The sequence below is a fragment of the Periophthalmus magnuspinnatus genome, chromosome 24, assembly GCF_009829125.3.
Source record: "Periophthalmus magnuspinnatus isolate fPerMag1 chromosome 24, fPerMag1.2.pri, whole genome shotgun sequence".
NCBI classification, from domain to species: domain Eukaryota; kingdom Metazoa; phylum Chordata; class Actinopteri; order Gobiiformes; family Gobiidae; genus Periophthalmus; species Periophthalmus magnuspinnatus.
In genome coordinates, this window is record NC_047149.1 from 7,668,789 (window position 1) to 7,696,318 (window position 27,530).

General features: G+C 39.0%; 2 protein-coding genes across 2 annotated transcripts; one reads left to right on the forward strand and one right to left on the reverse strand.

Moving 5' to 3' along the window:
- Positions 1–1,841: 1,841 nt before the first annotated feature.
- On the reverse strand, positions 1,842–19,027 carry nfkbie (nuclear factor of kappa light polypeptide gene enhancer in B-cells inhibitor, epsilon). Its single transcript, XM_055232286.1, has 6 exons — positions 18,364–19,027; positions 12,177–12,279; positions 9,222–9,432; positions 7,639–7,727; positions 3,157–3,405; positions 1,842–3,061 (listed from the first exon to the last, which is right to left on the reverse strand). Exons 1-6 carry the CDS (start codon positions 18,666–18,668, stop codon positions 2,993–2,995), a joined length of 1,026 nt encoding a protein of 341 aa, XP_055088261.1. The 5' UTR covers positions 18,669–19,027; the 3' UTR covers positions 1,842–2,992.
- Positions 19,028–22,742: 3,715 nt separating this feature from the next.
- tmem151ba (transmembrane protein 151Ba) lies at positions 22,743–27,183 on the forward strand. Its single transcript, XM_033991058.2, has 2 exons — positions 22,743–22,904; positions 25,795–27,183. The coding sequence occupies exons 1-2, from the start codon at positions 22,821–22,823 to the stop codon at positions 27,181–27,183; spliced, it is 1,473 nt and encodes a 490-aa protein (XP_033846949.1). The 5' UTR covers positions 22,743–22,820.
- The last annotated feature ends 347 nt before the right edge of the window (positions 27,184–27,530 follow it).

The following is a 27,530-nucleotide window of genomic DNA, read 5'->3' on the forward strand; positions in this document are numbered from 1 at the left end:
AATACACCTCACTCCCTCTGCATAAGTGAGTTGTGGGTGTGGTTGTTGGTGGTGGACTAAGGTTGAGGTGTGTAATTGGAATCAGACCTGGTATTTTGTGTTGGGTTTCATGGGAAAATATTATACCAATGAGCTGCGTAGACTGTTTTTGCTTCAAGCGGTTTTTCCACAATGGGCTCTTTGTGTTGTTATGGTAACAGTTCCACAAATTTATCTCTTAATATCTCTTAACGTGACACAAAAAGCCACTCTGTAGTTTCCCAGGCCTCACTCAGTAAGGAAGTTAGCAGTTTATGTACACTCCTGACCAGTGAGGACTTCAACTGACAAACAATGAGGAAGAATGTTTTTGTTTTATAATATGAAAAAAAAAAAAAGTAAAATGGTAAAACGACCATGTGGTAGTGTTAGTGTATGCATATTTTTAGGGTAAAAATAGAAATAATAAGAGAAGTCAGGGCAAAACACACACATTTAAGGAAGAGTTTAAAGGCCTATTGTGTAATTTTTGTGACTGCTTGTCCCCATGGAGACGTTACATTTATACTCTCAACATAAACATCATTGGTTGAGTGGTCAGATTCACTCGCTCACAAGATGGTGCAATTCCAGTTCCCACTAATGAATGCTGTTGTTGTGTCCTTTGGCAAGACACTTAACCTCTTTAGCATATTTACCATGTTTTCTACAGTTTGGCATAGAGACGAGTGAAGGATGTCATAGGTCAGATCTGTGGAGAGGTGTGTGCCTCTGTAATACGCAACAATGTGGTTTAGTGAACTTTAAAACAATATTCACACCAGTATATAATTTGAACAGTCTGTGATGTACTACATTTTTAGACAAGACTTTTTTGTTCATCTAAGCCAAAGCAAAATACATAAGTCTTGCCTGTATGCTTAATTTGATCAAAACACGAAACACTGGAATGTCCACTCCCTCAACCGAGACTTGTGCCAAGCGGAAGAAGCTGCAATGAGAACAAAACAAACCTGGAAACTCCAAGTACGGAATTTTACAGGGCTTTTGGCATCAACACAATAATGCAGGTATTCAAATTATTCTGACTATGACTGGGTGGACTGGGCTTTCGTGACTGACTGACTACTGTAATTTCCAAATTAATATGTAAATAAATAAACTGACTAATCATACAAGTGTATCACTAGTCTGTAGACAAAAAATACACAAGTGCAGAATGAACCAAAGTACATTTATGTATTTGACCCTGGTCACGAGTACTTAACTGAAGAATAGGTTGATGGGGAAAACCACAGTACATAGTAGATCCAGGAGTCGAACTTGTGACCATCCTGCTATGAGGAAATTGTGTGTGTAGAAGCAGTGACAGGTGAAGTACTTTGCTTGAGGACACAATAACAGTACATTGGTCTCTATCAATATCTGTGTTAATGAGTATTGTTGTAACTTTATTATGTTTTGCACAGCTCTACCTCTGTCTTATATGGTGATGCTGCCAAGTTTTCTGAACAAATTCTGACCACTCTGTAATAACACAATGTGGAGTAAATACACTGTTGCTATAGAAAATACAGGAAAGTACATGGTATTTTTTGTTAGTTAAAGGGCCCATATTACACAATTTTCTGATCTGTTATGTTCTGCAGGTGTGTTTTTGATGGGGGAACATGGCTTAAAGCTCACAAGAGTCAATTTTACGTAGTACAGGACCTTTAAATTTCAATCGAAAATGAAAGGTTCACTTAATAACAAATTATTAAAAAACAAATGTTTCCTGTTCGTAAAAAAAACCCCATTAAACTTAATAGTTTAAGTAAAACTGTGTAAATGTGTCACATGAATGATCAAAAACAAATTGTGAATTGCTAATAGTTTTCAAACTTTTATTAAAAAATAGATGACCTGCTATTATCAAACTATCAAGCCGCCAGTGTATTAGGTTACACACCAAAGATAAATAATAATGAAAACAACTCAAAATGCAAAGCAGCAAAAAACCATAAGATGCTCCATAAGATGACAGTGATTCTTAACCATAGGACCGGGGCCCAAAGTAGGGCCATCAACACCTCCTTGAGGACCGCACAATCAGAATAATCACATCATACATTTAATATGAGATTGGGCCCCAGACAGAAAAAGATGGGCCCCGAGATGGAAAAGGTTAAGAACCCCTACTCTATGGCACATATTAGACAGTTAATCAGAGTCAAATTTATCCATATATTAGCATTACTAAAATATATTTCTTAAAGGCTCTGTACCAGATTTTTCCATCTATTTGAGCAAAATTTGTTTTGCCCCAGTACAGATATTTTGTGGCCTATAAGCAGACCAGTCAAAATAAGCCCTCTGTGTACTGTCTTCGTGTAATTATAATTTATTTTATTATTCGAGAATCAGGAAGTGCACTAATGCTAGTTGTTGTTAGCATTACCGTGATTAAAGCTGTGAAAAGTGCATATACACTCATTGCAGTGAATAATTATGATGCTCTGAATGCATAAGGTAAGAGAGGAATAACTTTGGATCACTGCAAACTGTTTAAAATGAACTAGTTCTGCTTTTCACATATTTAAGACAGGAAAATCAGGAACAGGACCTTTAATGCAAGACACTACATGTACAAGTTATTTTCAATTTTGCCATATAGACGTTTATTCTATTACATTATTTATACACATTTCTTTTTTATTTTATGTTGATGCCAGTAATCAAGGCATTTACATGTAGTGCCTTGCTTTAATAATACAAAAAATACACAAAATCTCCAATGTTTTGCCAGGCATTTCCAAAACCGCCAGAAATAATATTGAGTAGAAGTAATTAATTTTCTAAACAAAAAGTTCATTTTAATTTTTAAAAAAGTGTGTATATTTTTATTTTGGTAGTATGTAAATACAGAGGAATTCATGTGTGTTACACTAACAATAATAATAACTATGAATTGGAAAACCACTGTGCATTTGTTACACCAGTGAAGCTACGTCCAGCTGCAAACCCCCAAAGTTCAATAGTTCACTCCCACCACAGAGCGGCCCGAGATATGGATGTCGTCGAACGGGAACAAGGCCAGGATCTGGAAAAAGGCAAAGAAGGATAAGAGTTACTGTGATGGAATACTAGTAGTAACAGATGAGTGGTTGTAGTAGTAGTTTTTTCAGGTGCCCTCACATCATCATTCCCATCGGCCAGGTCCAGCGGTGTCTCGTCCTCCATGTTCCGGAGCATCTTGTCAGCTCCAGACTGGCACAGCAGGTTGGCGATGTGGGCGTCCTGTCGACCTACGGCCAGGTGGAGGGGTGTGCAGCCATTAAACATGGCCGCGTCCACGTTCACTCCCCAGCTCAGCAGCAATGTCACCAGGGCAACATCATGGAGCTCCACCGCAAAGTGCAGGGGGGTCTTCCCACTGGTGCCATCCTGAGAGAGGGAGAGAGGAATAGGTTATATTGAGTTCACATGACATCAGAACATTCTACAATCCCTACAGTTTAAATTGAGCTATGGGACAGGTCAGAATGCTTTGGTGGACTCTCTTGAGAATCTATCTTGTTAGACTCCGGCTGAAACGTTCACTTGTGATAGGAGCCTGACCAATCACAACCACAGGGCAACACTGTGGTTTGGATGGAAACCAGAGGTGAACAAATCAAAACAATCATGGCAATGTCAACAAACATACTTCGGCCCATTTTAGCAGAAATACAGACTATTTTGTTCATGTTTGGAAAGTAACGAATTTAAAATACAGCTATTGTAATTGAGAGACACGCCCCAAGGTGTTTCCAGGCCAGCTGAGAGACATAGTCCCCCCAGCGAGTCCTGGGTCTTTCCTGGGGCCTCCTCACGGTGGGACATGCACAGAACACCTACCTAGGCAGGCATCTAGGGGGCATCCTAAACAGATGTACACGCCCCCTGAGTAGGCTTCTCTCAATGTGGAGGAGTGGTGGATCTACTCTGAGCTCCTCCCATGTGGCAGAGCTCCTCACCCTAACTCTAAGGTAGTGCCAAGCCACCCTGCGGAAGACACTCATTTTGACCGTTTGTATCTGGGCCATTGCCCAAAGCTCATGACCATAGGTGAGGGTAGGAGTGTATACTGACCGGTAAATCAAGCTTTGCCTTTCGACTCAGCTTCTTCTTTACCACAAGCACTGCTTCCCCCTCCTGAGACATCGGATGGTTTGCCAGAAACTCTTTGAGTTCGAATGATAGTCCTCCTCCATGGCTTCCTCATACTCCTCCCAACCCAAAGTTTTTGCATCTGCAACCGCACTAGCTAGCACATGCTTGGCCTGCTGGTATTCGTCAGCTGCCTCAAGAGTCCCAAAAGCCTTCTTCAGCCTGACAGCATCCTTTACTTCCAGTGTCCACCACCAGGTTTGGTGAGACAGTGAGAGACGTGTCCCCAACCAGAAGGTGCAGGAATGTGACCCTCTCGCTCACCAGGGCGAACTCCAACATGTGGCGGATGAGGGGCAATAAGCAAGCTCACACCAGCTTATCACCTTTTCCCGCAGGCAACACAAGAGAAATGGAGGGTCCAGTTGGGTTCCAGATCCCAAGTTGCACGTGGAGGTGAGGCTGACTATACCAAGACGGTAATGCTCAACCTCCCACACAAGCTCAAACATCAGACAGTAATATCTCTGTATCTCTGGGTCTTTTCACATAAAACTAAAACTTTTTCAACTTCTTCTCTGTCAGCATAAAAACAGGTAAAAGCGAAATTACATTTTCATAACAGCTTCAGAACACATCAAATGATAATACAGATATTAAGTAATGGCACATAGGCTTCTGCCCCTGAAATTATGACTTAAAATCGGGAACACAGTCTATTCAGTTCATGCACATTAGTTAACGAGTTGGCAAACCGGAATAAAGATGCATTTCTAAAATACTGAAGAATGATTACCAAACATGTTTTGATGCACAGTTAAGTTCCTTTAATATTTAGACAATAAGCCATGTTTTGTTGCTGGTTGGCTATGGCTATTTATTCATTTGAAACAATATGTACTGTCAGAAGTTACCCTCAGTTAACCCCTAAGTCAGTGCAGAGAGTAAATTGTTTTGAAATGTGATACCAAAATTTGAAAAAAACATTTTGCTGCTCCCCTTTTGACCAGCAGCTATTACAAGTTGCACAACCAATTGCATGGTGACTCTGCATATTTTACAACTGATGCCCTTCCTGTTTATGCCATTACTCTATTGCTTATACTTTTCACAACTTCCATCACTTATTTTTCTTTCAATTTCAAGTCCAGTGGAATTCAAAAGTATATAAATGCACAAGACATCATTTACGTTTAAGGCGGAAACAAAAATTACAGGTGGGAAATCTTTTTAACGGTGCACACTACACTTTCAGTTTAACAGACTGGTAACTCCCTGCTGCGCCAGCACACAAACTGAAAGCAAATACTTCTAAAAATAGAATTGCAATATTAATCGCAATGGAATCAAAATCACCATTTGAATAGACACAATTAGTAAAGCGTAAACACTGCAATTTTTGAAGTACCACAATTTCCACCAGAAACAAAATAAACGGTCTTATTTTGCATAAAAACATCCAACCCTGTCATTTAGATCTGTACATGTTCTGAAATGTGATTCATGACAAGTTTGCCAATTCATAATTCAGTCATTTTGTCAATTGTTTGGGATGTGTTTGAAATGTGAACTTTGAACAGAACTATTACTAAAAAAAAAATTACAATTAGAGGTAATTATTTAAAAGTAGAACCGAACAATTTGAGATAATAACTTCAAATACTATTAAAGGTCCTAAATTACACAAAACTGACTCCTGTGAGCTTTAAGCCATATTAGAATGTTGTTGCTCCTCAAAAACTAACCTGGAGTTGTATTTTGTTTCATTCACACATGTTTGAGTAATCCTTTATCATTAGTCTGTCTACATCCCCAAAGCTCAAAATGCTCTGTTCCACCTTGTGATGTCATGAAGTGGTAGTTTTCAAGTCAACAACCCCTTTTACCTTTTACTTAGTTGAGATTGGAAATTCCAGGTCTGAATTTATCCAAATGATTCTAATGAAAGTGTATGGAGTTTAAAGTGGACCACTTCCTGTATTACATCATGACATCACAAGGTGGAACAGATGTTTTCTGTTTGAGAAAAGAACTCTTAAATAAGGAGGATTAGTGTGTTGAACATGAATGGAACAAAACAAAACTCCAGGTATGTTTTTGATGAGGATTTATTATAATATAGATCAGAAAATAAAGTAATACGGGCCCTTTAATAATTAACAAGTGTAGGATTTATTATTGGGAATGGCTGACACATGGGGCGTGAGGGGAGGCTTGTCTGGTACATTGGGGACTATTTCTTTCCTCTAATAGAAAGCTATGAGTGTCTGGGTGCTCTAAACTAATGTGTCTCCATCTAATTCTGTCCGCCTGAATGTAGCCGCTAAGCTAATGTGGCTGTATCGCTGTCAGACGCCACAGGTGCGCTGGATTCATGCACCAGGACAGTGCAGCAATAAAAAGAGCAAAGAAACAACAAGCAACTTAAAAAATATACAGTTAAAATGCGTACGATTCATTTTACTAGAAGATAGTTAACATTATACTTAAAGAACTAAAACAAAAAATTCAATTCAATTCCTCTTTATTGTCACATGTGCATATACATACAAGATATATAGCACAGATGAAATTGCTGTAACAATCAAATAAAATGTTGTCTTTGTATTTTTTATTTGGGTGAAGTCTATAATTTTACTTCCTAGTTGGACACAGGCAGCAAAATAATTCTGCAACTGTTACCTAGCAACCATAATGTAAACAAGTGCCAACAGTTGTCTAGATTGGACAGTAGTCATGATTAGACTAATACAAATAAAAAAGGTAATAAAACTGTCATAAAAGTGCCTTCCTTGCTCGTAAATATCCATGCATTTTGGATGGCGTTTTCAGTGTTGATGACATAGATAGAGGTACTGGAACTCATCTCACTTCCTGTATTTTTGTACTTTTCTTTTCAACATTTTTTCACAAACTGATACTTAAGTGAACTGATGAAAGCTATGATAAATACTTACCACAGGTACTATCCCCCCCAACCAAGTCAGAATTAGACAAACTACTAGAAAAACCTGGGGTGCCATTAGGTGTCACTTACCGAGGACAAATAATCTAGATATAAATGTTGCAAACTGATTAGTATCTGACAACCCAAATAACTACTGAACTACTTTTTTGGAAATGCTCAGATTTGGTTGTCTAAAAATTACAATCTGGCCTCTTGTTCAACTAACTTAAACAAATCCTGCAACTTTCCCATATCTCCTGCCTCCAATTTCTGGATCTTTGGTAGCTAATTGGTCTTCTGGTACCTAATAAACCTCAACCAATTCTATGAACTGAAAAGAAGACCTTAATGCTTCTGTTTTGCTGCATCAATCACCAAAGTTAAAAATCAAAAAGTAAGTTCATTTTATAGCTCAACCACTACGTTTTTTCTTCTATCTTGTGCATTGAAAGTAAGTCTACAGCGATCTAAACAAAGCCTCAATTATTTGGTGTAGCTCTCTTGAATAGTCTTACAGAGCAATGGTATGTGAAAGTCAATATTGTAAGACTGTGTCAATAAAAGCCTCTTGGGTAACCAACCTGAATATTTAGCTCAGCGCCTTTTTTCCTCAGAAGTTTGAAGACCTCGTGCTGTCCGAACAGAGCAGCTAAGTGTAGACAAGCCAGACCTAGGAGGAATACAGTTATTAAAAGGCGCACTATGTAATTTTTCAGATAAAACCTGCTACCTGCATGTTTACATGGAGATGGTATTGTTTTGCCTAGAATGTTCGACAAAAATAAAAGTACAGTATTCATATCCATGGAGACAAGAAGGCAAGTTAGAATTCAAATTTGTGGAAAGCTGTGCCCACTCGTTGTACAAATGTACACAATGTAAATGTATTTCTGAACAATCAAAACACTTGTAAATCAGTAAATTCAAGATGGGTATGTTTAATGTCATACTGTGGGACATTCAAGGCAAAGAACAATCTCTATGGAAACAAGTAGGTAGTGGATCCCCTTGTCCCACCAAAATAGCAACCTCTAAAAGAAAAATTCATATAACAAATTTGATATGAATAAAAATGTGTTGAAATCTCTTTAGATTTAAATATATTCCACCATGGTAAAATGTCATGACACAAATTCAAAAATGTTCCATTTACTGATATAAATATTTCACAATACAAATATTTAAAACTTGATTTCAAAAATCAGATACTAATCGATACTAAACTAATTTCGAAACTAGTCACTCATTTGAACAAGTATGATACGAAAAAAAGTCACATTCACAGGACAGAAATGAATCTTTTCTGAATAGATTTAGGATGTATCAGAACAAGACTAATATACATCCATGGACCACTATGGAACCTACCTGGACGACTGAGGGATCACACACATATAAGACACATGGGAATATAAAAAGAAGTCCTATTATTTAATGTCAAAAATCACATTCTATTGTCTAAATAAAGAGTGTTTTTAATTATCATCGTCACATTGAAAATTGTATTGAGTATCGAGTTTATTCTTTAGTATCAAAATTGACTTAAAAAAAGCTGGATCAGTGCATCTCTAGTCACGATATTAAAATGTCAGTTCCAGTACTGATTTCGATATTGTAGCTTCAAGTATCTGTCAGTACCCGATATCAACTGATACCAGAGACTGACTGAAAATTGTATTGATTTTCTTTAAACTAAAAAAAAAAAATTGATCAAAATGTGTTATATAGTTGTTATTTATCCCTCAAAAAACAAAAGAACAGCTAGATAAAAGTTCAAACGTTATGACACTTTATGAAAACTTATAAATGGTCTTATTACATTAATTTATATGTACTGTATGAACTGACATTTGGAAGTTGATCCAGTAAATTTTTCAGTATCGGTGCTGATATAAAACATCAGTGTCAGATCAGTGCATCTCTATTCGTGACAACACTAATACCAATAGAATGACAATAGAATGTAATTTTCAACACAAAACAATAATATTTTCTTTATTACACCTGTTGTCTTATAGTTCTGATAAAATTTAACGTCAAATTTTGTCGTAAAAACAAAAGATATACTATCAACACTTGAGTAGCTGGCTTAGATACTAGTTTTAAGCATCTGATTTTCGATACTACTCTAGACTGCGTGTGCATGCTGTAGTTGTAGCAGTACCTCTCCAGTTGTGGGTCTCCAGGACTGGGGCCAGTTTGGTGGGGGACAGGTCTCGGGTCATGTGGCTGACGCACTGGGTCTGGCCGTGCTGACAGGCCACGTGCAGGGCCGTGTTACCATCTCTGTCCTGGAGGTCCAGACTGGCCCCACTCTCCACCAGGCTCCTCACCACCTCCGGCTGGTCCAGGTACACGGCCAGGTGCAGGGGGCTCTGGGGACACACAACACCACCAGATATAGGACAAGGTTTTACATTAGGGATGGTTCAGTTGATTTATATGTTATGTTTTATTATAACGGCCATCTCCTGAGCTTCAATGCCTTCTTTTTTATTAGATTCTAGTAGCAGGTGCATGTTACATTTTTAAATAATAAAAAAAAGTCACTCTTTGCACATGTCTGTATGTTTATTTATTAAATATGACACTCCTGTTCTTCATTATAATAGGTGGTTGCATGCTGTAATAATTATATAATGGGTATAGACACATGACACATTCTCATACAATCTATAATTAGGCCTGTCACGATAACAAATTTTGAAGTTTAATATTTTGCTTAAGTAACTGTAGACAATAAACGATAATACTGAAACTTATTTATGCCACTGACATCATAATGAGCAATAAAAAGCAGATTTAACCCACAAAAACTATTCTAAATCTACAATATTATTAAAAAAAATCATAAGCTGCAATAAATAAACAGCAGAATGAAACACTTTAGTCGTTAGTTTGCATCTGTAATGAGTCATATAAGTTATTCACTGAAACTTTTATGGCTTAAAGCTTATCATCTAGCCAAAAAATAACCCCAAATTTCCCAAAAGTGCAAAGAAAAAGTGATATATATATAAAAAAAAGATAAATACTGACCCCCAAAAAATATTGTTCCAGCTTCATATATTGAACAATAAGTTGATATAGTGATTATAGTAACAGATCTAATCTATACTTCACAATATTTGACTAGTACAGTGTCTGATGCTTTGAGGACTAACAGTGGACTGAGATGGGGACAGCTTAGAAAAAAGCTTTGGTTGTAAATAATGGGGGATTTTTTTCTATATTCTAAAAATATGTAAAAAAAAAAAAAAAAAAAAAAAAAAAAAAACGCCTGTTATAAATGTTCCATAGACCATTATTATGTGACCTATTTTAATAAACTGTCTGCTTTCATTTTCTCTCATTTAGGTTATTTAAATTCAGGCCCACACTACTGATTTACAAAAATTCATAAATAGAAAAAAAAAAAAAAGGCATTTAGGGCGCTGTACCTTCTGGTTCACGGACTTTTAAAAAACGCTTTATAATTAGATGCAGACAGCACGCAGCGGTCTCATTTTGAACCTATGATCTGCTTTTATAATATATCTGTAAAAGGACAAAACAAATGTTACTTTATTATTATATGGAAAAAAAGTAAAGCGACTGTAAAATGGGGATTTGCAGTTCTGAAGAATTGAGGAGTACTTTCTCAGGACTGGGGCATTCTTTGGGTTACTCTGATACACTTTGGTCTTTGCTTTCTACTCGTCTGTCATCTGGAAGGACAGGAATAACAACCACCAGGAAACTTCCGGCCTGCTATGTCTGCTGGAGGTAGCCTAAAGGAGGGGAGTTTCCAGGACCATCTCATTACAGCAATATTAGGATCGGAGACGCCCAAAGAAACCAGTTCAGCGCAGAGACGGGCTGAGAGTAAAAAGGAACTACTGTTACTACTACTGCAGTTCTCTGGAAGAACAGGCTAAAAATACTTCATCTCAGTTGTGAAGGGCTTTGGGGAAGTTAGCAATGGTTGAAAACGTGTGGTGTGTTCATTTATAAGAATTAGAATGGTCAGAGTGGACATGGTGTTTACTAGAAAGCTCTGTCTATAGGAAACAAGAACAAAGAGATAAGTTGTACAGGGAGCAATAAGTTATCTATGTTACTACAGATCAGGGATATAGATAAAGCATTAACTTGACAAAACACATTATTGATAGCATGCATCGTCTCCGCGTAGAAACGTGTGGTGTGATTTTATATGCACCACACCAGAGTTTTTTTTTCAAAATAAAAACTGTAAAAGACACTGTACCTGATTTTTACCATCTTAAAAACGTTAAAAATAGAACTAGTTCATTTTAAAAGGTTTGCAGTGGTTCAAATTTATTCCTTACATACCTTATACATTCTGATCATTCTAATTACTCACTGCGATGAGTTTATAAGTGCTTTTCACAACTTTCAGAGACCAGAGCAGAGTTTTGCTTTCACAGTGAAGCTAAGAACAACTAGCATGCTAACACACACTTCCTAATAATGAGATAATAGCAGCATATTTTGACCTCAAAGCGCTTGTAGGCGCCTACAATATATCTGTACTGGGGTAATATTAATTTTGCTCAAATACATGGACACAGGGCCTTTAAGACGCCGAATGATGCGGTACTTTAAAAGTTTATTTAATTTCTTTTTTTTTTTAGTTAAAGGTGCACAATGTAACTTTTCAGGTGGAAGGTGTGCCAAATGCCTGTCTCCGTGAATATGTTATTTGCTTTGCCTGGGATGTTCCAAAATATGACATTAAACCTATCCATCTAGCATTTAGTTCATTAGATTTTATATTAGTGTTGTCATGTTGCGAAAATTTCAAACTCAATTTCGATACTAAGGAACTTGATACCAATTTCGTTACCATGACCAGTAGATTTTCCATGTGGCCTTTTATCAGGGTAGGTTCCATAGTGGTCCATGGGCGTACACTAGTCTATGTGTCTTATACTTGTTTTGATTCAGCTCAAAATCATTCTAAAACTATTCAAGGAAGGTTCATTTCTGTCTGTGAATATGACTTTTTTAGTATGCTCTGTATCCCTGTTAGCCTTGGCTGTGTGGTACTATTGACTATTGGAGGAGGTGGTGCAGTGTTTACTCAATGGGAGAAACTATACATTTGACATCTTACCTGATACAAGTCATTCTGAATGTCCAGTACTTCCTTTGGGAATATATCTATGAGCTGCTGGGCAATGTTCTCGTCCTCGTGAATGATGGCCAAGTGTAACATTCTGAAAAGGAAAAAAATAAAATAAAATCACAAACTTGCACAACATCTGTAGGTTCTGACCTATTCTGACATTGAGCAATCCAAACCAACACATTTCACAGAGCCTGACAGAAAATATTGCATCATCACTTTCCTCGGTATTCATCTCAAAACATTACAAAATGCACAGTGAACGGCAAGAGTTAGTGTCTGGTGGAAGTAGGTGAGCAATGACTTTGAGATGGGCCGATAAAAACACACACTAAGAATGATAAACCAAACCTCAAAACACACTGGAGGGAATACTCAGATTAGCGCTGAGGCAGATAAACAAGTGAATAATCTTTTTTTTTTATTATATCGATCAATCTCTATTTTCAATTTGGTTTAATTAACAAATCATAAAAATGTCTTTCCATATTAACCCAAGTATAACTGGTTGTTAGAAATGACAGAATTCATGAGTAAATTTCAAATATATGTAAATATATAAATGTACCTCAGTTGTTTTTATAACTAGTGCTGCTACTACCACTAGGGCTGTGTATTGCCAAGTACCTCATCATACTGGTTTAAAAAGTTTGATTCCCCATAAAAATAAAATGCATTGGAATTACGTTTCACAAATGTTCTTAATGTCAGAAAACAATCATTTTATGAATAAGTCACCTTTTCAGACCAGCAGATGTGAACAGACAGTCAAGAACTGTTTTTTTAAAGTATCTCACATATTTTGAGTACAGCCCTAACTACTGTCATATTCACATAGTCCTGACTGGCACTGATGCTGATACTACTACTACTTTCAAAAGTTACTTCACCCGCTACTTCAAATACATTTACGATTACATCAAATTACTTCTACTGCTATTGCTATTACTACTACCACTACTGCTGCGGCGTTTTGGGATCAGTAGTGAGATTACTCCAGTTTTGCATGTCGCTCTAATTGTAGGCCATTCAAAGGTTAAAAAACAAAATCTCAATAGACCACGATGAATTATGCAATAGTATTTGACGTAAACGAGTATCTAATTGTGTGAGCAGTGTTTCTGGTGTAGTTTTGTTTACGTCAAATGAAAAAGGGGCACAGACATACAGTGTGGGATTTAACCTCCCCACAATAGTCAAATGTTTGAGACCACTTCCTTTCAGAAGGCATTGTGTATATTCAATTGGTTTTGACATTCTGGTTAAGGTTAGGACCAGGAGATGGTACAGGGTACAAGAATATCTTTTAAATGTGAGGAAACAGGGGTGAGGAACATAGAGCTGCGTGAATATAGAGCTGTGTGAATAAAGAGCTGTATTAAAAGTTCCTGTATCAAAGTTCAACAAAGAAGTGAGATATTCAGGCAGTCTATAAAGTAGTCCCTTATTCAATATATTCTATACAGTCCTGTTCTCTTCTGACAGACAGCGATGGCCAACCTACTTTACAAAGAGCATACAGTGACGGGTTTTAATTCAATACCTGTTATGAAAAGAAGGGATCAGTGAAAGAGTGAATCTAAAGGTTTCAAAGTAGAGGCTACATTCTGTATGTAGATTATATCTCCATAATCCAATACAAAAAGAAAGGTTGCTTGAACAGTTTCTTTTCTGTAATTCAATGGGAAACAAGATTTGTTTGTGTCACATAATCTTAAGATTTGTTTTTAAAAGGATAGGTTTTCCTCAAGCCAAAACCCAAGATATTTATAGGTGATGACTCTTTCAATCAATGTACCATTTAGTGTCACTTAAATCACTTAAATAATTTTTAGACAAGTAATATACTTTACTGTATGTTTTATTTGCATTCAATGATAATTTAAGATTTTTGAGGAAATTTTGGATATGAATAATGCTTTTAAAGTTAGTGTGAGAGAATGAAACCACGGAGCCCTGAAGATCAGTAGACGTAACTAAAAGCAACAACTATTTGAGGCAACAACAGTAGGCATATATGTTGTGTGTTCTTGAATTTATGGAATTTACTTACAGAATTATGCGGAAAAAGGAAGAATGAAAGTGCAGGGGAATATGGAAAACTCTACAGACTTTCAACAAAATGTAAGTCTATTAAAGATGCACCATGTAACTTTCCTAGTGGATCCTGATTGTCTCATCTCAATAAAGATGTCATTGCTTTGCCTGAAAAGTCCCACGATATACCATTAAACTGATCCATCTCCATGGAGACAAGCAGGTAATGCCATCTAGTGTTGTCATGATATTAAAATTTCAAACTCAATTTCGATATTAATGAATAAACTCAATGTTCGATACCGATTTTGATACCACGATGACGATGACTCTTTTAGACATTTTCAGCATTAACCCTATACATGCCTGCTCAAATGAAAATCTAGTATCTATACAAGTTTTAGTATCAATTAGTGTCAGATTTTCTATACTTTTCATAACCCCAAAGCCATCAGGTCAGTTTACATGTTAGATCTGTGGAGAGGTGACCCCCCTCACTATAAAAATTGATACTTTTCAAGGTATTTTTAGCCATAAACACACCTGTAAATGAATAAATGAAAAAGAGATAAGTTCAAGGCCCTATTGTGGAACATTCCAGGCAAAGCAATAACTTCTACATAACAAGCAGATAGTGGACCACTCCCCAGAAAAGTTACATAATGCACCTTTAATGTTGTTTGTTTTTATTACAGATGTCTTTGTATCGTTCATCTCAGGAGCATAGCCTACACTTACTGAACTCACGTGGTAGAAGTTAATTGGGGTAATGAACTCCAGAGCTGCATGGCCCATTGCCCAGGATGCTAGAGTGTTGCACCTAGCTTTCTGTCATTAAGTGAACTAGTCAAACTTGTATAAGGACAGTGTATAGGGAAACTTTGACACAGGCTGAGCAGTGCAGTGACTACCAGCCCTTGTGTAATCTGTAAATGTCAAGCATTGCACCAGCTCTGTGTGTCTAAGGAAGGCTGCAGAGTGAATGAACGTTAGTGAACTGTCATAAAGGAGGTAGTTACTGTAAATAGACTGACAAGCATAGATTTAGTTTATATTTTGCAAGGAGGCGAGATTAGGTGCTCTTTACTCAACAAGATTTAATTAAAGGTCCTAAATAACGCAAAACTGACTGGAAATTTTCGTCAGTTAGAATGTTGTTACCTCCCTAAAAACATGACTTGTGTTTTGTTTTATTCACACATAATCCTGAGTAATCCTAGTTTATTAGTCTGTCTGCAGCTCCAAAGCTCAAAATGATCTGTTCCACCTTGTGATGTCATGAAGCGGTACTTTTCAAGTGAACAGCTACCTTTTACCTTTTGTTCAGTAGAGATTGGCAAATCCAGGGCTGAAATAATCCAAATGATTCTGGTGAAGGTGTATGGAATTTAAAAACACTTCCTGTATTACCACACGACATCACAGAACTCAGCCTAAATATGCAGGATTCATGAGTTAAACGTGTGAATGGAACAAAACACAACTCCAGGTCTGTTTTTGTTGAGGAAACAACATAACATAGATCAGAAAATAGCATAATATGGGCCCTTTAAAGATATAGCTTTGTGTTTGCAAATTGTACAACACAGACCAGCATCTAATCAAACTAAAGATGTAAATTATGGCAAAGGCTGTTATTAGAATATCAAAAGGCAGACAAAAGAAATCCGGTCCATTTATAGAAAAAGACTGGCTGAACCTGTAGTTTTAGACCTCTACAAACATGTTTTGAAATGCATGGGATTCTAGTGTTAGTTTAGCAGTTCCTTTTTCTTGTCTTGTGTCAAACGTCAGTGTCCCTGGAAGTGTTCAAAATATACACCATGAACTGAAAAAAACCCAAAACACTGCAATAACTGTCAGGAAGAAAAGGTCATCTTTTTTTGTTCAAAATAGTAAAGCACATCATATAGTTTATGTCATTTATTTATTTTGCATGTGTGAAGTAGTCGGAAAATTTAGCATGCATAATTCATTTTGCAACAGTGGAATTCCCTGTGTGCAACCAGCTTCCTTTACAACTAATTGCAATAATTGGATGAAAGTATGGCAGAATGTAAGACTATTAAAGATGCATTATGTAACTTTTCTAGTGTAGGATCTGCCACCTGATTGTCTCTTCTCAATGAAAATGTCATTGCTTTGCCTTGCCACGATACTAAAATTTCAAACTCGACTTTAATACTAATGAATAAACTAGATACTCAATACCGATTTCAATACCACGATGACAAACATGCTCTTTATTTAGACATTTTCAACATTAAATCTATATATCGATACTTGCTCAAATGAGTATCTAGTTTAGATACTAGTTTTAGTATTGATTAGTATCAGATTTTCTATATTTTTGACAACCTCAATACCATCAGGCCAGGTCAAAGGTCAGATCTGTGGAGAGTATTCTGATAGAGCAAATGCCATACATATTTGTACCTGCAACAGTGGAATTCCCTATGTGCAACCGGTTTCCTTTATAACTCTATTTAACATGTCTAAATACTTTCAAAGGGCTATGCTACTTCCTTGATGTCATTTTTTTATTAAGACTCTTAATACCATGTAATCTCCACCTCTACTATTATCTAGCTGGTCTTGTTTATTGGCCAACTTGGCATTACCAGCATATGTACCGCATGTGCCCTGTACCTCCTTCTGCATGGGGAAGTCCAAGCCTCGCGAGCGTCTTTCACTTCTGTTTTCTGTCTAAAAGCACTGTATCCACATTTGAAGGCCAGACCAAAGTTCAGTACAGACCTATGGCAAACAGTATGTCGGTATCACATCGCTATGAAATCCCCTTAAAAACCAGCTCAGGGGAGGGAGAGGGACATGCAGCCAGGAGGACAGGCCAGTGTGCAGTTTGAGAGGAGGTGTGATTCATGGTCATTCACTTGTCTATGTATGCAGAAAGCAAATAGGAAATTAGACAAAGAGGGGATTTACTATGTGGAAATGGAAAAAAAAAAAAAAAAAAATCTATAATGTAATGTTAAGAAGATATGACATTTTGCTTTGGAGATTACCTAAATGAATAGCTAAATAAGGCTGGGAATCACAATATGGCAATGCATGGAAGAACTGAGATATTTCACATGACAGTCTATGATAGGTTTACGCTTTTAAATCAAGTTATACCATTGTCCCCTCATTAAAAACATAACTGGAGTAGTGGAGTTGTAGTTTGCGTCATCATGTTCGCTTCATTAATCTTGTTCACGAGGTTATCTCCCTTTGAGCCTCAAGAATTAACTGCTTAAATTTCCACCGGATTGTTGCGTCAGAGGTAAAAATCCAGAGGTCTCTTGAGGTTTTTTCAAGTCCATAAATCATCTTGTTTTGAACATTGTTGCTGTTCACTAGAACTGCATGCTTATATTAGCATGCCAGCCACATTGTTTTAATAGTTTTAATATTTCTTCATGTTCATTCCCACTACTGCCAGTAGGGGGAGAGAAACTGATGCAATAATGTGTGTCATTTACTATTTACTGCTCAAGATATTACTAAAAATGTCTATTGGGACAGGAAATATGGTCAACCATTTATATCACAACACAAAGTAGAACATTTACAATAACAATATATTTCATACGCGTGGTTGTTATGAATGCTAACGTTTGCTATTCATTTCTTTGTCTTTAGCGTTTTCAACATCTGCAGAGCCCCCACATATAGGGGGGTTTTAAGTCTTACCAGTAACTGCAGTACACATGCAAATTGTAATGCATATTGCAATATTAAAATTCTGTATCTCCCCCCATAGAAATGTAGGTCGATCAATATCATGAGAATCATTACATCGGCTTAACTCAGCCCATAGTTCTCATATCAAATGAATGATCTGACTTTGGATAGTAAACTTGAACAATGTTAATAGTGAAGATCTGTTCAGTTTTTTTAATTTTTTTTGTACTGTTTAAGTTCCTGTAACTTCTTTGGACTGAGTAAAATGTAAAAGATAGGCAAAGTACAATTGCAGTCATGGATGCAAAATATTGTAAATGCACCAGAAACAAAGCCTTTAGGTAAGTGGAGCCATAGACATCCTGGTGTATGCAGAGTAGAGTTTTCAGAGTACTGCAAACTACAAGGACAGGATAAAAATTAATAGTAGTGTAAATAGAGAAAAACCTACGTGTCTCCATCTTCCGTGATTGTTGTGAGTGGGTTCTCCTCCTCCTGGGGCGCCTCGGGGTCCGGCGGGGAGATTGAGCAGCTCTTGACGATCTCCCCCAGACTCTCCACGGTGAGAGACGTCGAGCCGTACGCCGAGTCCAGACGCTCATCCACGGACAAAAACTTGTCCCTGGGCCCGCTGAAGTCGGAGCTCACATTGCGGGGTTCTTCTGACTTGTACATGGATTGATAGGAGTCGATCCCAGAGTCCATGCGGCTCTCGTCCAGGGAGTCATGCTTGCCGCCTCCACAGCTGCTGCTCATGGTGGCCCCTCGCCCGTCCCTGAGCTCTCACAGGCGGCAGCTGGGCTCGTGGCCGCTCGGTGCACCTTGGTAAAACTTATCCCAAGCTTTCATGCCAATCACCGCGGTACATTACCTCCAAATGCGCAGTCATACACGTTTAAAAGTGCACACGTTTTGAGCGAGCAGAAGCAGCGAGAGGTGGATATCCGGTGCGTGCAGCGCGCGCTCGGGCCGCAGAGCATATGAGCGGGTAGAGCAGGGACTGAAAGGCGATAAGCGCAGTGACATGTGAAAGGCAAGGCTGTTTTGGTGCACGGGGGAATCCCCAAAGCGCGTGCACGCACGTACACACGCCACGTTTAAATTGGTCCAACGTCAAGGGCAAAAGTCAGTGGCGTTTCAAATTAAAAGCATGAATGATGATGTGCATACATCTGTAGGCTTGTAAGTGTTATTTAAGGTTGTACACTATCATAGCAAAAATCTGTTTAATTGCGCCTTTACAGTTTTATTAGTTTTATTTTTAATTTTCTTTACAAAGTTTTCAAGGATGTTTGCAACTTTGCATGAAACAACAATACTTTCTTTAGCCTTGTCTTTACTGCACTCAAGTCACGTGCAGGTAAATATGACAATGGTATTAATGGAGATCTGTCCTCTGAAAATAACACGCACACTTGTCATGTGTGCTGTGCTCGAGTCAGTATGTGTGGGCCAAAGTGTGTTCAAACGGACTCTTCTTAGCAACGCTCACCAACAAAAGGGCATTTCTCCTCAGTCAAACACAACTTCCTTTATTCTGCAGTGAGTTACTGTAAGCGTGCATATTTTCCTACCTGAATTTATGAAAATTATTGTTGCTGCAAAATGAGATTAACCACAATGCAGGATAAATAGCTGCAATTTACATAAAATAGATTTTTTTTCCTATGGCACACAAGACAGCATTGTGCAAAGCCAACAGTCATACAACAAGAACAGAGTCTATAACAAGTCAGTACGGGTTATTTTACAAATGTTACAGTTTTTTCCATTTAAATCACTACAATTTTACTAATTTTGACAGATCCATTCATTGTAACTAAATTGCCTATTATTTATTTATTTTGGCTTGTTTTTCTCACTGTTTTTAAGCTCATTTGAATATCCGCCTGTGAAAAGCTGTCTAACAGTTATATGTGAGGAATATGGGAGAGGCAACTTTTAAAAACCAACATTTCACAATATACTGAAGCACGCAAGTCATCCTGCACATGAACTGCAACCTAACCCCTAAGCCATTCTGCAGTGCCTTTATTCATTCCAATTCAACACTCCTCTATGCACTAGTGTTGTCACAATACACAAACTTGATTTTGATACTAAGGAAAAGCCTTGATACCACTGTGAGAATAAAAAACACTCTTTATTTAGACAACAAAATGTGATTATCAACATTAAATAGTAGTAACCTAGCCTGCTTTCTTTTATATTATCCCTCAGTCATCCAGGTAGTTTTCATAGTCCATAGTTTCATGGTCCGTGGGTGTATACTAGTCTATGTGTCTTATACTTGTTCTGATACAGCGAAATCTAAAACTATTCAGGAAAAGTTTGTTTCTGTCCTGTGAATGTGATGTTTTTAGTATTTATACTTGCTCAAATGAGTATCTAGTTTCTATTAGTATCTGATTTTTAATACTCTTGACATCCTTACGATGCACTCTTCTTTCTATTGCCCCATGTGAACATCATTTATAATATCTTCCCTGTTCATCTGCCATAGCGCATCAATCCTCTCCAGTTTCCTCCTGTGAGTTTAAAGAGTGCGTTGTGGTTAGTCCAGAGCTGAAGAAGTCAAACCAAAAGCCCATAATAGTGCTAGGGTCTGCCATCTGGTCTCATGTGTTCACTTACATGTCTTCTGCTGCCAGTAGTCCAATGTCCAGGCAATGGTAAACAGGACTGAGAGCCAGGATTATACAAAAAGTAGTCCCCCAGCTACGTATAAATGGCTGGTGTTAGGAAGGGCATCCAACAGAAAATCCAAAGTGTTGTTAATATGGGCTAACCAAAAGCAAAGAGGATTGAGACAAAAGGCTTAAGAATATAACGGTGAGATATCAAAAATGAATTCTGCAGATGTATTAGAACAAAAATATAACAAATCTATAATTTATTTTTTTGCATCTTTATTTTATACATTGTTTTGATTTTCTATTTCTGAATCTGACATTTACAAACAGACATTTTGTAAAGCATCTTTAAACTTATATAGGCAAAATGTGCAGTAAAAGCCTGGAGCAGCTGTCTAATAAAACAGTCCAATAAGCTGTGATGCCCCCATGTGGCACAAGGGAGTATACGATTTGGTTGCTGTGGTTACATTGATTGAATCAGCAGGGAAACAGCAGTCACGTGGTTTATATAATATTTATTTGGTTAATTTGTAGCTCATAGTCACTGCTGGCATCGTGAATATTATAAGAGCAGACTTTAATGTTTCTACCTCAAGCCAAAAGGTTAAGTGGCCAATAGTAGGATTATTTGCATATCATATAGGCTATATTCTTTGGTTGATCTTAATGTGCATCTTAATAAGTGGAACACACGTTTACATGTTTACACATTTTGGTGATGAAGTAAGGAAAAATCAATTCAATTTGCATTTTGTGAATTGCTTTAAACCGACACTGGAAATGTCCCAAAAACTCCTCTCCACCGAGCCGAGGAGCCGTTCAAATAAAGTGGGACGACTACAAAAGAATGGAATTTCCCATTGACTCCATGAAATGTATATAAAGAGATGTATTTACTCATGTTTTGGTGCTTAAAAATACATGAGGCTGTGACCCATAAGATTTGATGTGACCAATTTCGTTTGAACTGGTGCTGAAATGCCTTCTAAGTCAACTAAGTTTAAGTAAAATTACTGTTTAAAGCTTGAATTTAATCTAATTTTAATGAAATGTGTGAAGTGCAGCCTATTTTTCACACTAAAGCAGTAATATTGTTCATAGAGCACAGTGGCTCGGGACAGAGAACAGCTCACATGTGTCTATTACCTCCTCTACATCGACCTGTTTCATTTGTGTCGTTTCGTTGTTTTATTCCTTTTTGTGTCTTTCTGACTTTATATGAACATTACTCACATTACTTATCTAAATAATATATATTCAGTAGTATGTAGGCCATAGTGTAGCAGTAACAGCTGTTGAGACATGAGCTATGGCAAAATGCAGAGTGAAAATGGATAATGCAATGCAATTTCCTAACATCGAATAACACATTTTCACCATTACAGTTAATCACATTCCCTGGTCAACTAAGAGTACGCAGCCAGTTTTCCCAAAGGGGCAATTCACAAACCCCATTGGGAACTATCTAGGAGGGACAGTCAAATGTCAAACCCAAATGGTTTCATTGATCCAAACTGCAATCAGGATGCTCTAGCCTATGCAATGTAGCCTATAGGCCTAATTAAGACAAAAGTAGCCTGATTGGATTATTAGAAGATCTCATATCAAACGGTCTGTCTCTGGAAGTCAAGCGACCATTTTTGGCCCGGGGGCTGTACATTGCCCGGTATATTTATTTATTCATTTGAAATCAATATTTAACTCAGCCGTTTGATTACACGTCGTATTATTAAATGATATGGTCCGGAGGCAAGGTCGAGGCCAGTGCTGAATCCCAGAAGAGCTGAGAGCCGAGACTGGGGGAGGGCTCCAGCGCAGCACCGCCTCCCCTCGTGCCACCTCGCTCTCGTGATTTGCTCCAACAAGAGATGTGTGTGTGTTTTATTTACATGCGCCGATAACGTGCTCGCCTTTGTCCAATCTGTCCCGCTCCACTGCAGCTTCACGGTTCCACGGGTTTCTTGCTGCGCGCACTGGCCATCACGGAGATCTACGGCTCCTGACTGGCGCCTTTGGGTTTTACTACCACCGCAACCAAGTCAGCAGCATCACCGTAGAAGGCGTCTTTTCCCGACGTCTCCCCCCTTCCAGTCTCAGCTTTCTGTGCGTCTTGGGAAAGGTAGCTACAATGCGCATCCATCCTCCAGGCACCGGGATGATGTGCGCTTCTTTTCGCAGCCGGTCCGTTCAGACGTGTCCGCTCGGATGATGCGTAAAGGGGACCTCGGAGTGTCTATGGAAAGCCCCTTTAACCCGACACGGAGCCGCAATAATGTCCCCAGCCTCAGCAGCCACGGCCAGCGAGAGCAGCACCATCACTGTCCCCGGAGAAGAACCGGAGAGCCCGCGGGAAGAGGTAAAGGCATGGGACGGTGCAGGACTTTCTCTTTTGGAAATCCTTTGATGTCATGCATTAAAGTAAAAAACTGCTCCTGTGTGTGTTTTTAAAGTGCATGCTCATTAACTGGACTTTTGCAATCCCTTTACTATGAGCTATTTCATTTTTTGCAACGTTGACAATGCTGCTAATTTTGTCATATCGAAATGGTCCAGTTCCCATTGTTGCCAACAGAGGGCCTCAGGCAGCTAATCCAACAATGGGACAATTTGGACCTGGCACATTTAACTTAATTTAGACTACAAATTATTATGCAACAATGGATTGCAAATTGGAAAATTAATCGTTTATATTCTAAAAGTTTGAGTTTTACCATCACCAAGTCTAAAATCAGCACCAAAGTTAACAGATACTTTTGCTAATGCAGAATGACCCATTACATAAAAACTCTCTTGTGCAGCCCAACTTGTCATTTATATGTTGTAGGATTTCTGTAGGCCTACCATGTTCTTTCACAATACTGCGGTAATCTAAATTCTGAAGTACATTTTGAGCTAGTATGAACAGTGTAAGGATTTTTGCTTTTGTCTTGTTTGTGGGGCTTAGTTTGTTGTTTAGCTGACTGTGAAGTGAAGCACTTATATAACCAATCAAACTACTGTAGTCTATATGTAACTTCATTTTGATCACTTATCTTAAGTCCTCCACCCAAATGAAGAAGGCTTAAAAATAGCACAATGATGCAGGGTACTTCAATCACTCCTCTTATAGACTAATAATAACATTTGTAATCATTAATTTATAAATCGCATTGAACACAGGTTAGCTTAGCATATAGGCTTAAATGTGAAATGGGGCTGTCGGGATGGACTAGAACACGTTTCTAGAAGAGCTGTAACACAAACGGCACAAACACTGAATATTTAGACTGAGTTTGAGATGTAGACAGACTAATAATAAAGGATTACTCAAACATATGAATGAAACACAACGCAGCTCCTGGTATGTTTTTGAGGAGGTAACAACATTCTAACACAAGAGTCAATTTTGTACCTAATCCCTACTATTCTCTTCCTCAGACTCCTCCCTGCTGCTAAAACACAGTGAATTACATGTAACACTATATTGCTAAAGCTTATATCAGTGGGTTAATGCGCTTCTTCCTGCACCAGGTTGGTCTCAATGGGGAATTTGTGTGCTAATCCCAGTGTCTCCATGGGGTGTAGCCTTTGGTTGGTAAGGAACCAGAGCCCTGTGGCTGAGGTGGGGAAGATAATTGGGAAGACGGCATTTATTATTTATGTTGTCTGTCCCTTACAGTGAACACAGAGCCATTCTGTTCGATACGTCAATGTACCTCGGATGGGTGACTGGACAATTGAGGTCATGTACAAATCCAACCTCATGTTACATAGGCCTGCAAAAGTAGCAAATCACAAAAGCTGCAATTTTTGAAGTACCATCATTTCTTCCACAGATAACAAAAACCCTATCACGTTCTGCATATAAAACTGCTAACTGGTGAACCCGTAGTTTGCATCTGTACAGACAGTTTGGAAAATGTGACTGTTTTTGCATATTTAGCCAATACATAGCCTATATAATGCTATTTTCTGATCTATGTTATAATGTTGTATCCTCATCAAAAAACACACCTGGGGCATTGTTCTGTTTCATTCACACATGTTTAATGCACAAATTCTGCATATATATAGAGTTCTTCTCTCAAACTGAAAACACCTTGTGATGTCATGTGGTAATACAGGATGAGCTCCACTGTGTTTTTAAACTCCATACACTTTCACCAGAATTATTTGGATATTTCAGCCAATTGCCAATCTCTACTGAACTAAAGGTAAAAGGAAGCTCTTGACTTGAAAACTACTGATTCATGACATCATAAGGTGGAACAGAGCATTTTGAGTTTGGGAGATATAAACAGAGAAAAATCATCGTTCCCCAAGTCACACAATAAAATAAGTGCTTTGCTAAATTTGTTAAGGTGAATTTACTTCATTTTAGCTTTTGTCGGGTCCTCTTCGCACCAATGGGGAGTCACTGAGATTTAGTGCTGTGACACCAAATGCCATCTTATTGATTTATCATTTTTGCCATTAATTCCTTGAAAATGAAATTAAAAGGTTCTATTTACATTTAGTTAATTATTTCTCCTCCAACACTAGAACCGTCAAATTGTGGTCATGCTGTGCTAATTTTGCATTATCGCACAGTCGGCCATGCTTCCAGGTTTAGGCTCGGTGCCAGGGCCGTGATCCCAGGAGGTGTGAGTGATTTTGATTCACACTCTGAGCCCCACTCTGCCCTGAGGTGATAAAGGGTGGCAACCGACCGGCTGTACGCATCCACTGAGAAAACCGGCTCTGCTTTCTGCATGGCTTCATCGCAAATGTGGCCTGAAGGATAATACTATTTCACTTAACTTATTGATTAATCAATAAATACAGTGAATGCATTTTACATTGAAGGAGGTTGGTTATGTGTTTGTTCAAATTGACCTGCCAGAACGTCCTTACTAGACTAACATAAACATTCAAATCATATGAGTACTGCAGACAAATTGTGAAATGTACATATTGCCTTGTATTCTAAATCCAAATATTTCTCTTCTCTTGTTTTTATTTTAGATGAAAACTGACCGCACAGCCTGAGACATGCAGCTGGTTCATGTCATGCATAAAGAATGCTAAAGCACTTAAAACGCAGAATATTTCTGTAAATATTTAATATGCACAAGGCACTGCCTTTGAACTGTTTCTAATTTTATCCCTAAGGTGTTTGGTTGCTCTCTGTTCGTAAATAAGACTCTGAGTTAAAGGTGCTAAAGTGATGTGTTTAATTAACGGCTTATTCCCGGAGCTCATGAGTTGTGCTATGTTGTGTTTTGCAGCAGCGGCCGGTGAGGCAGTCCCTGTCCAAGTGTCTGTGTCAGGAGAGCCAGTGGAAGTGCCTACTGCTGTCCCTGCTCATGTACGCTTGTGTGGGGGCCATGGCCTGGTGCCAGCTCACCACAGTCACACGCCTCTCCTTCGACAGTGCGTACAAGGGCAAGTCTATGATGTACCACGACAGCCCCTGCTCCAACGGATACATCTACATTCCTCTGGCCTTCCTGCTCATGCTCTATGTGGTGTACCTGGTGGAGTGCTGGCACTGCCACACCCAGAACCAGCTGCAGTACAAGGTGGATGTGGACAACGTGAGCGAGCGCATCGAGAGGATGCAGCAGGCCACCCCCTGCATCTGGTGGAAGGCCATCAGTTATCACTATGTACGCAGGACACGACAAGTGACCCGCTACCGCAACGGAGACGCCTACACCACCACACAGGTCTACCACGAGAGGGTCAACACCCATGTGGCAGAGGCAGAGTTCGACTATGGAAACTGTGGGGTCAAAGACATATCTAAGAAGTTGGTGGGCCTGGAGAGCTTCCCAATCACACGACTGAGGTTCACCAAGTGCTTCAGCTTTGCCAATGTGGAGTCTGAGAACTCCTACCTCACACAGAGGGCTCGCTTCTTCACGGAGAACGAGGGTCTGGACGACTACATGGAGGCGCGAGAGGGCATGCACCTGAAGAATGTGGACTTTAAGGAGTACATGATGGCCTTTTCTGATCCCAGCCACCTCCCATGGTATGCCACTCACTCCACCTTCTGGGTGGCAGCTGCCCTGACCCTGTCCTGGCCCCTCAGGGTGCTGATGGAGTACCGGACAGTCTGTGCACACTACCATGTGGAGAAACTCTTTGGCTTTGACTATGTCCCCAGCTCGCCCTCAGAGGAGAGGCCATACAGCAGGCGCATCCCGCGGGTCAACACCATCGACAGCACAGAGCTGGAGTGGCACATCCGCTCTAACCAGCAGCTGGTGCCCAGTTACTCGGAGTCTGTGCTCATGGACCTGTCGCAGCGATCTGAGGGAGGCTACAGTTACAGACAGAGCTGTGAGCGGTGCCAGCGCGCCATCAGTAGCTCCTCCATCTTCTCCCGCAGTGCCCTCAGCATCAGCACCACGCCCTGCCTGCCCTTCAGCTCCAGCCGCTTGTCTCTGGGCCGCCTGCACAGCCTGTGGAGGAGCAGTGGGAGTCTGAACGAGGCCTGTCCTACGGAAAGCACTCGCCTGTCAGAGCCCATGCCCCGGGAGGACGGCCCCCCTGACTACCAGGATGCACTGTATTTCCCTGTGCTCATAGTACACCGTAATGAAGGATGCCTCAACCACGACCACCACACCCTGCACAGGAACGGCTCCTGTGTGGAGACCTCCTTATGACACATGCACCAAACGAACGACTTCAGGGAGAAATTAGTTATACCTCAAAATACAGTTTGGGATTATTGGTGTAATTAACTGCTGGTATTGACAAGTCTCATATGTGAGATCCAGACACTTTAAAAATTAAATATGGATTTCTTTGACAATTTGAATAATGAGGATAAAATGCTTATCCTGCTTATTTCAGCCAAACTACACAAAGCAGCTCTTCTCTTCTTTATACAGGTAAAGTCTTGCATTCAGACTTGTCCTTTGTAAATGTTTCTAATTGAGTGAGGCTGAGGTAGTTCCCTCAGAGGGGAAGACACTTTGATCAAAATAAACATGTGATATAGCAGCTTGGT

Excerpts from the sequence above, each read along its gene's own strand:
- tmem151ba (XM_033991058.2), top strand. The coding sequence starts at position 22,821 with ATGTCCCCAGCCTCAGCAGCCACGGCCAGCGAGAGCAGCACCATCACT. Across the intron at positions 22,905-25,794 it reads CGGAGAGCCCGCGGGAAGAG|CAGCGGCCGGTGAGGCAGTC; the intron begins GTAAAGGCATGG and ends TGTGTTTTGCAG.
- nfkbie (XM_055232286.1), bottom strand. The coding sequence starts at position 18,668 with ATGAGCAGCAGCTGTGGAGGCGGCAAGCATGACTCCCTGGACGAGAGC. Across the intron at positions 7,728-9,221 it reads GGAGACCCACAACTGGAGAG|GTCTGGCTTGTCTACACTTA; the intron begins GTACTGCTACAA and ends TATTCCTCCTAG. Across the intron at positions 3,406-7,638 it reads GCGCTGAGCTAAATATTCAG|GATGGCACCAGTGGGAAGAC; the intron begins GTTGGTTACCCA and ends TCCCTCTCTCAG.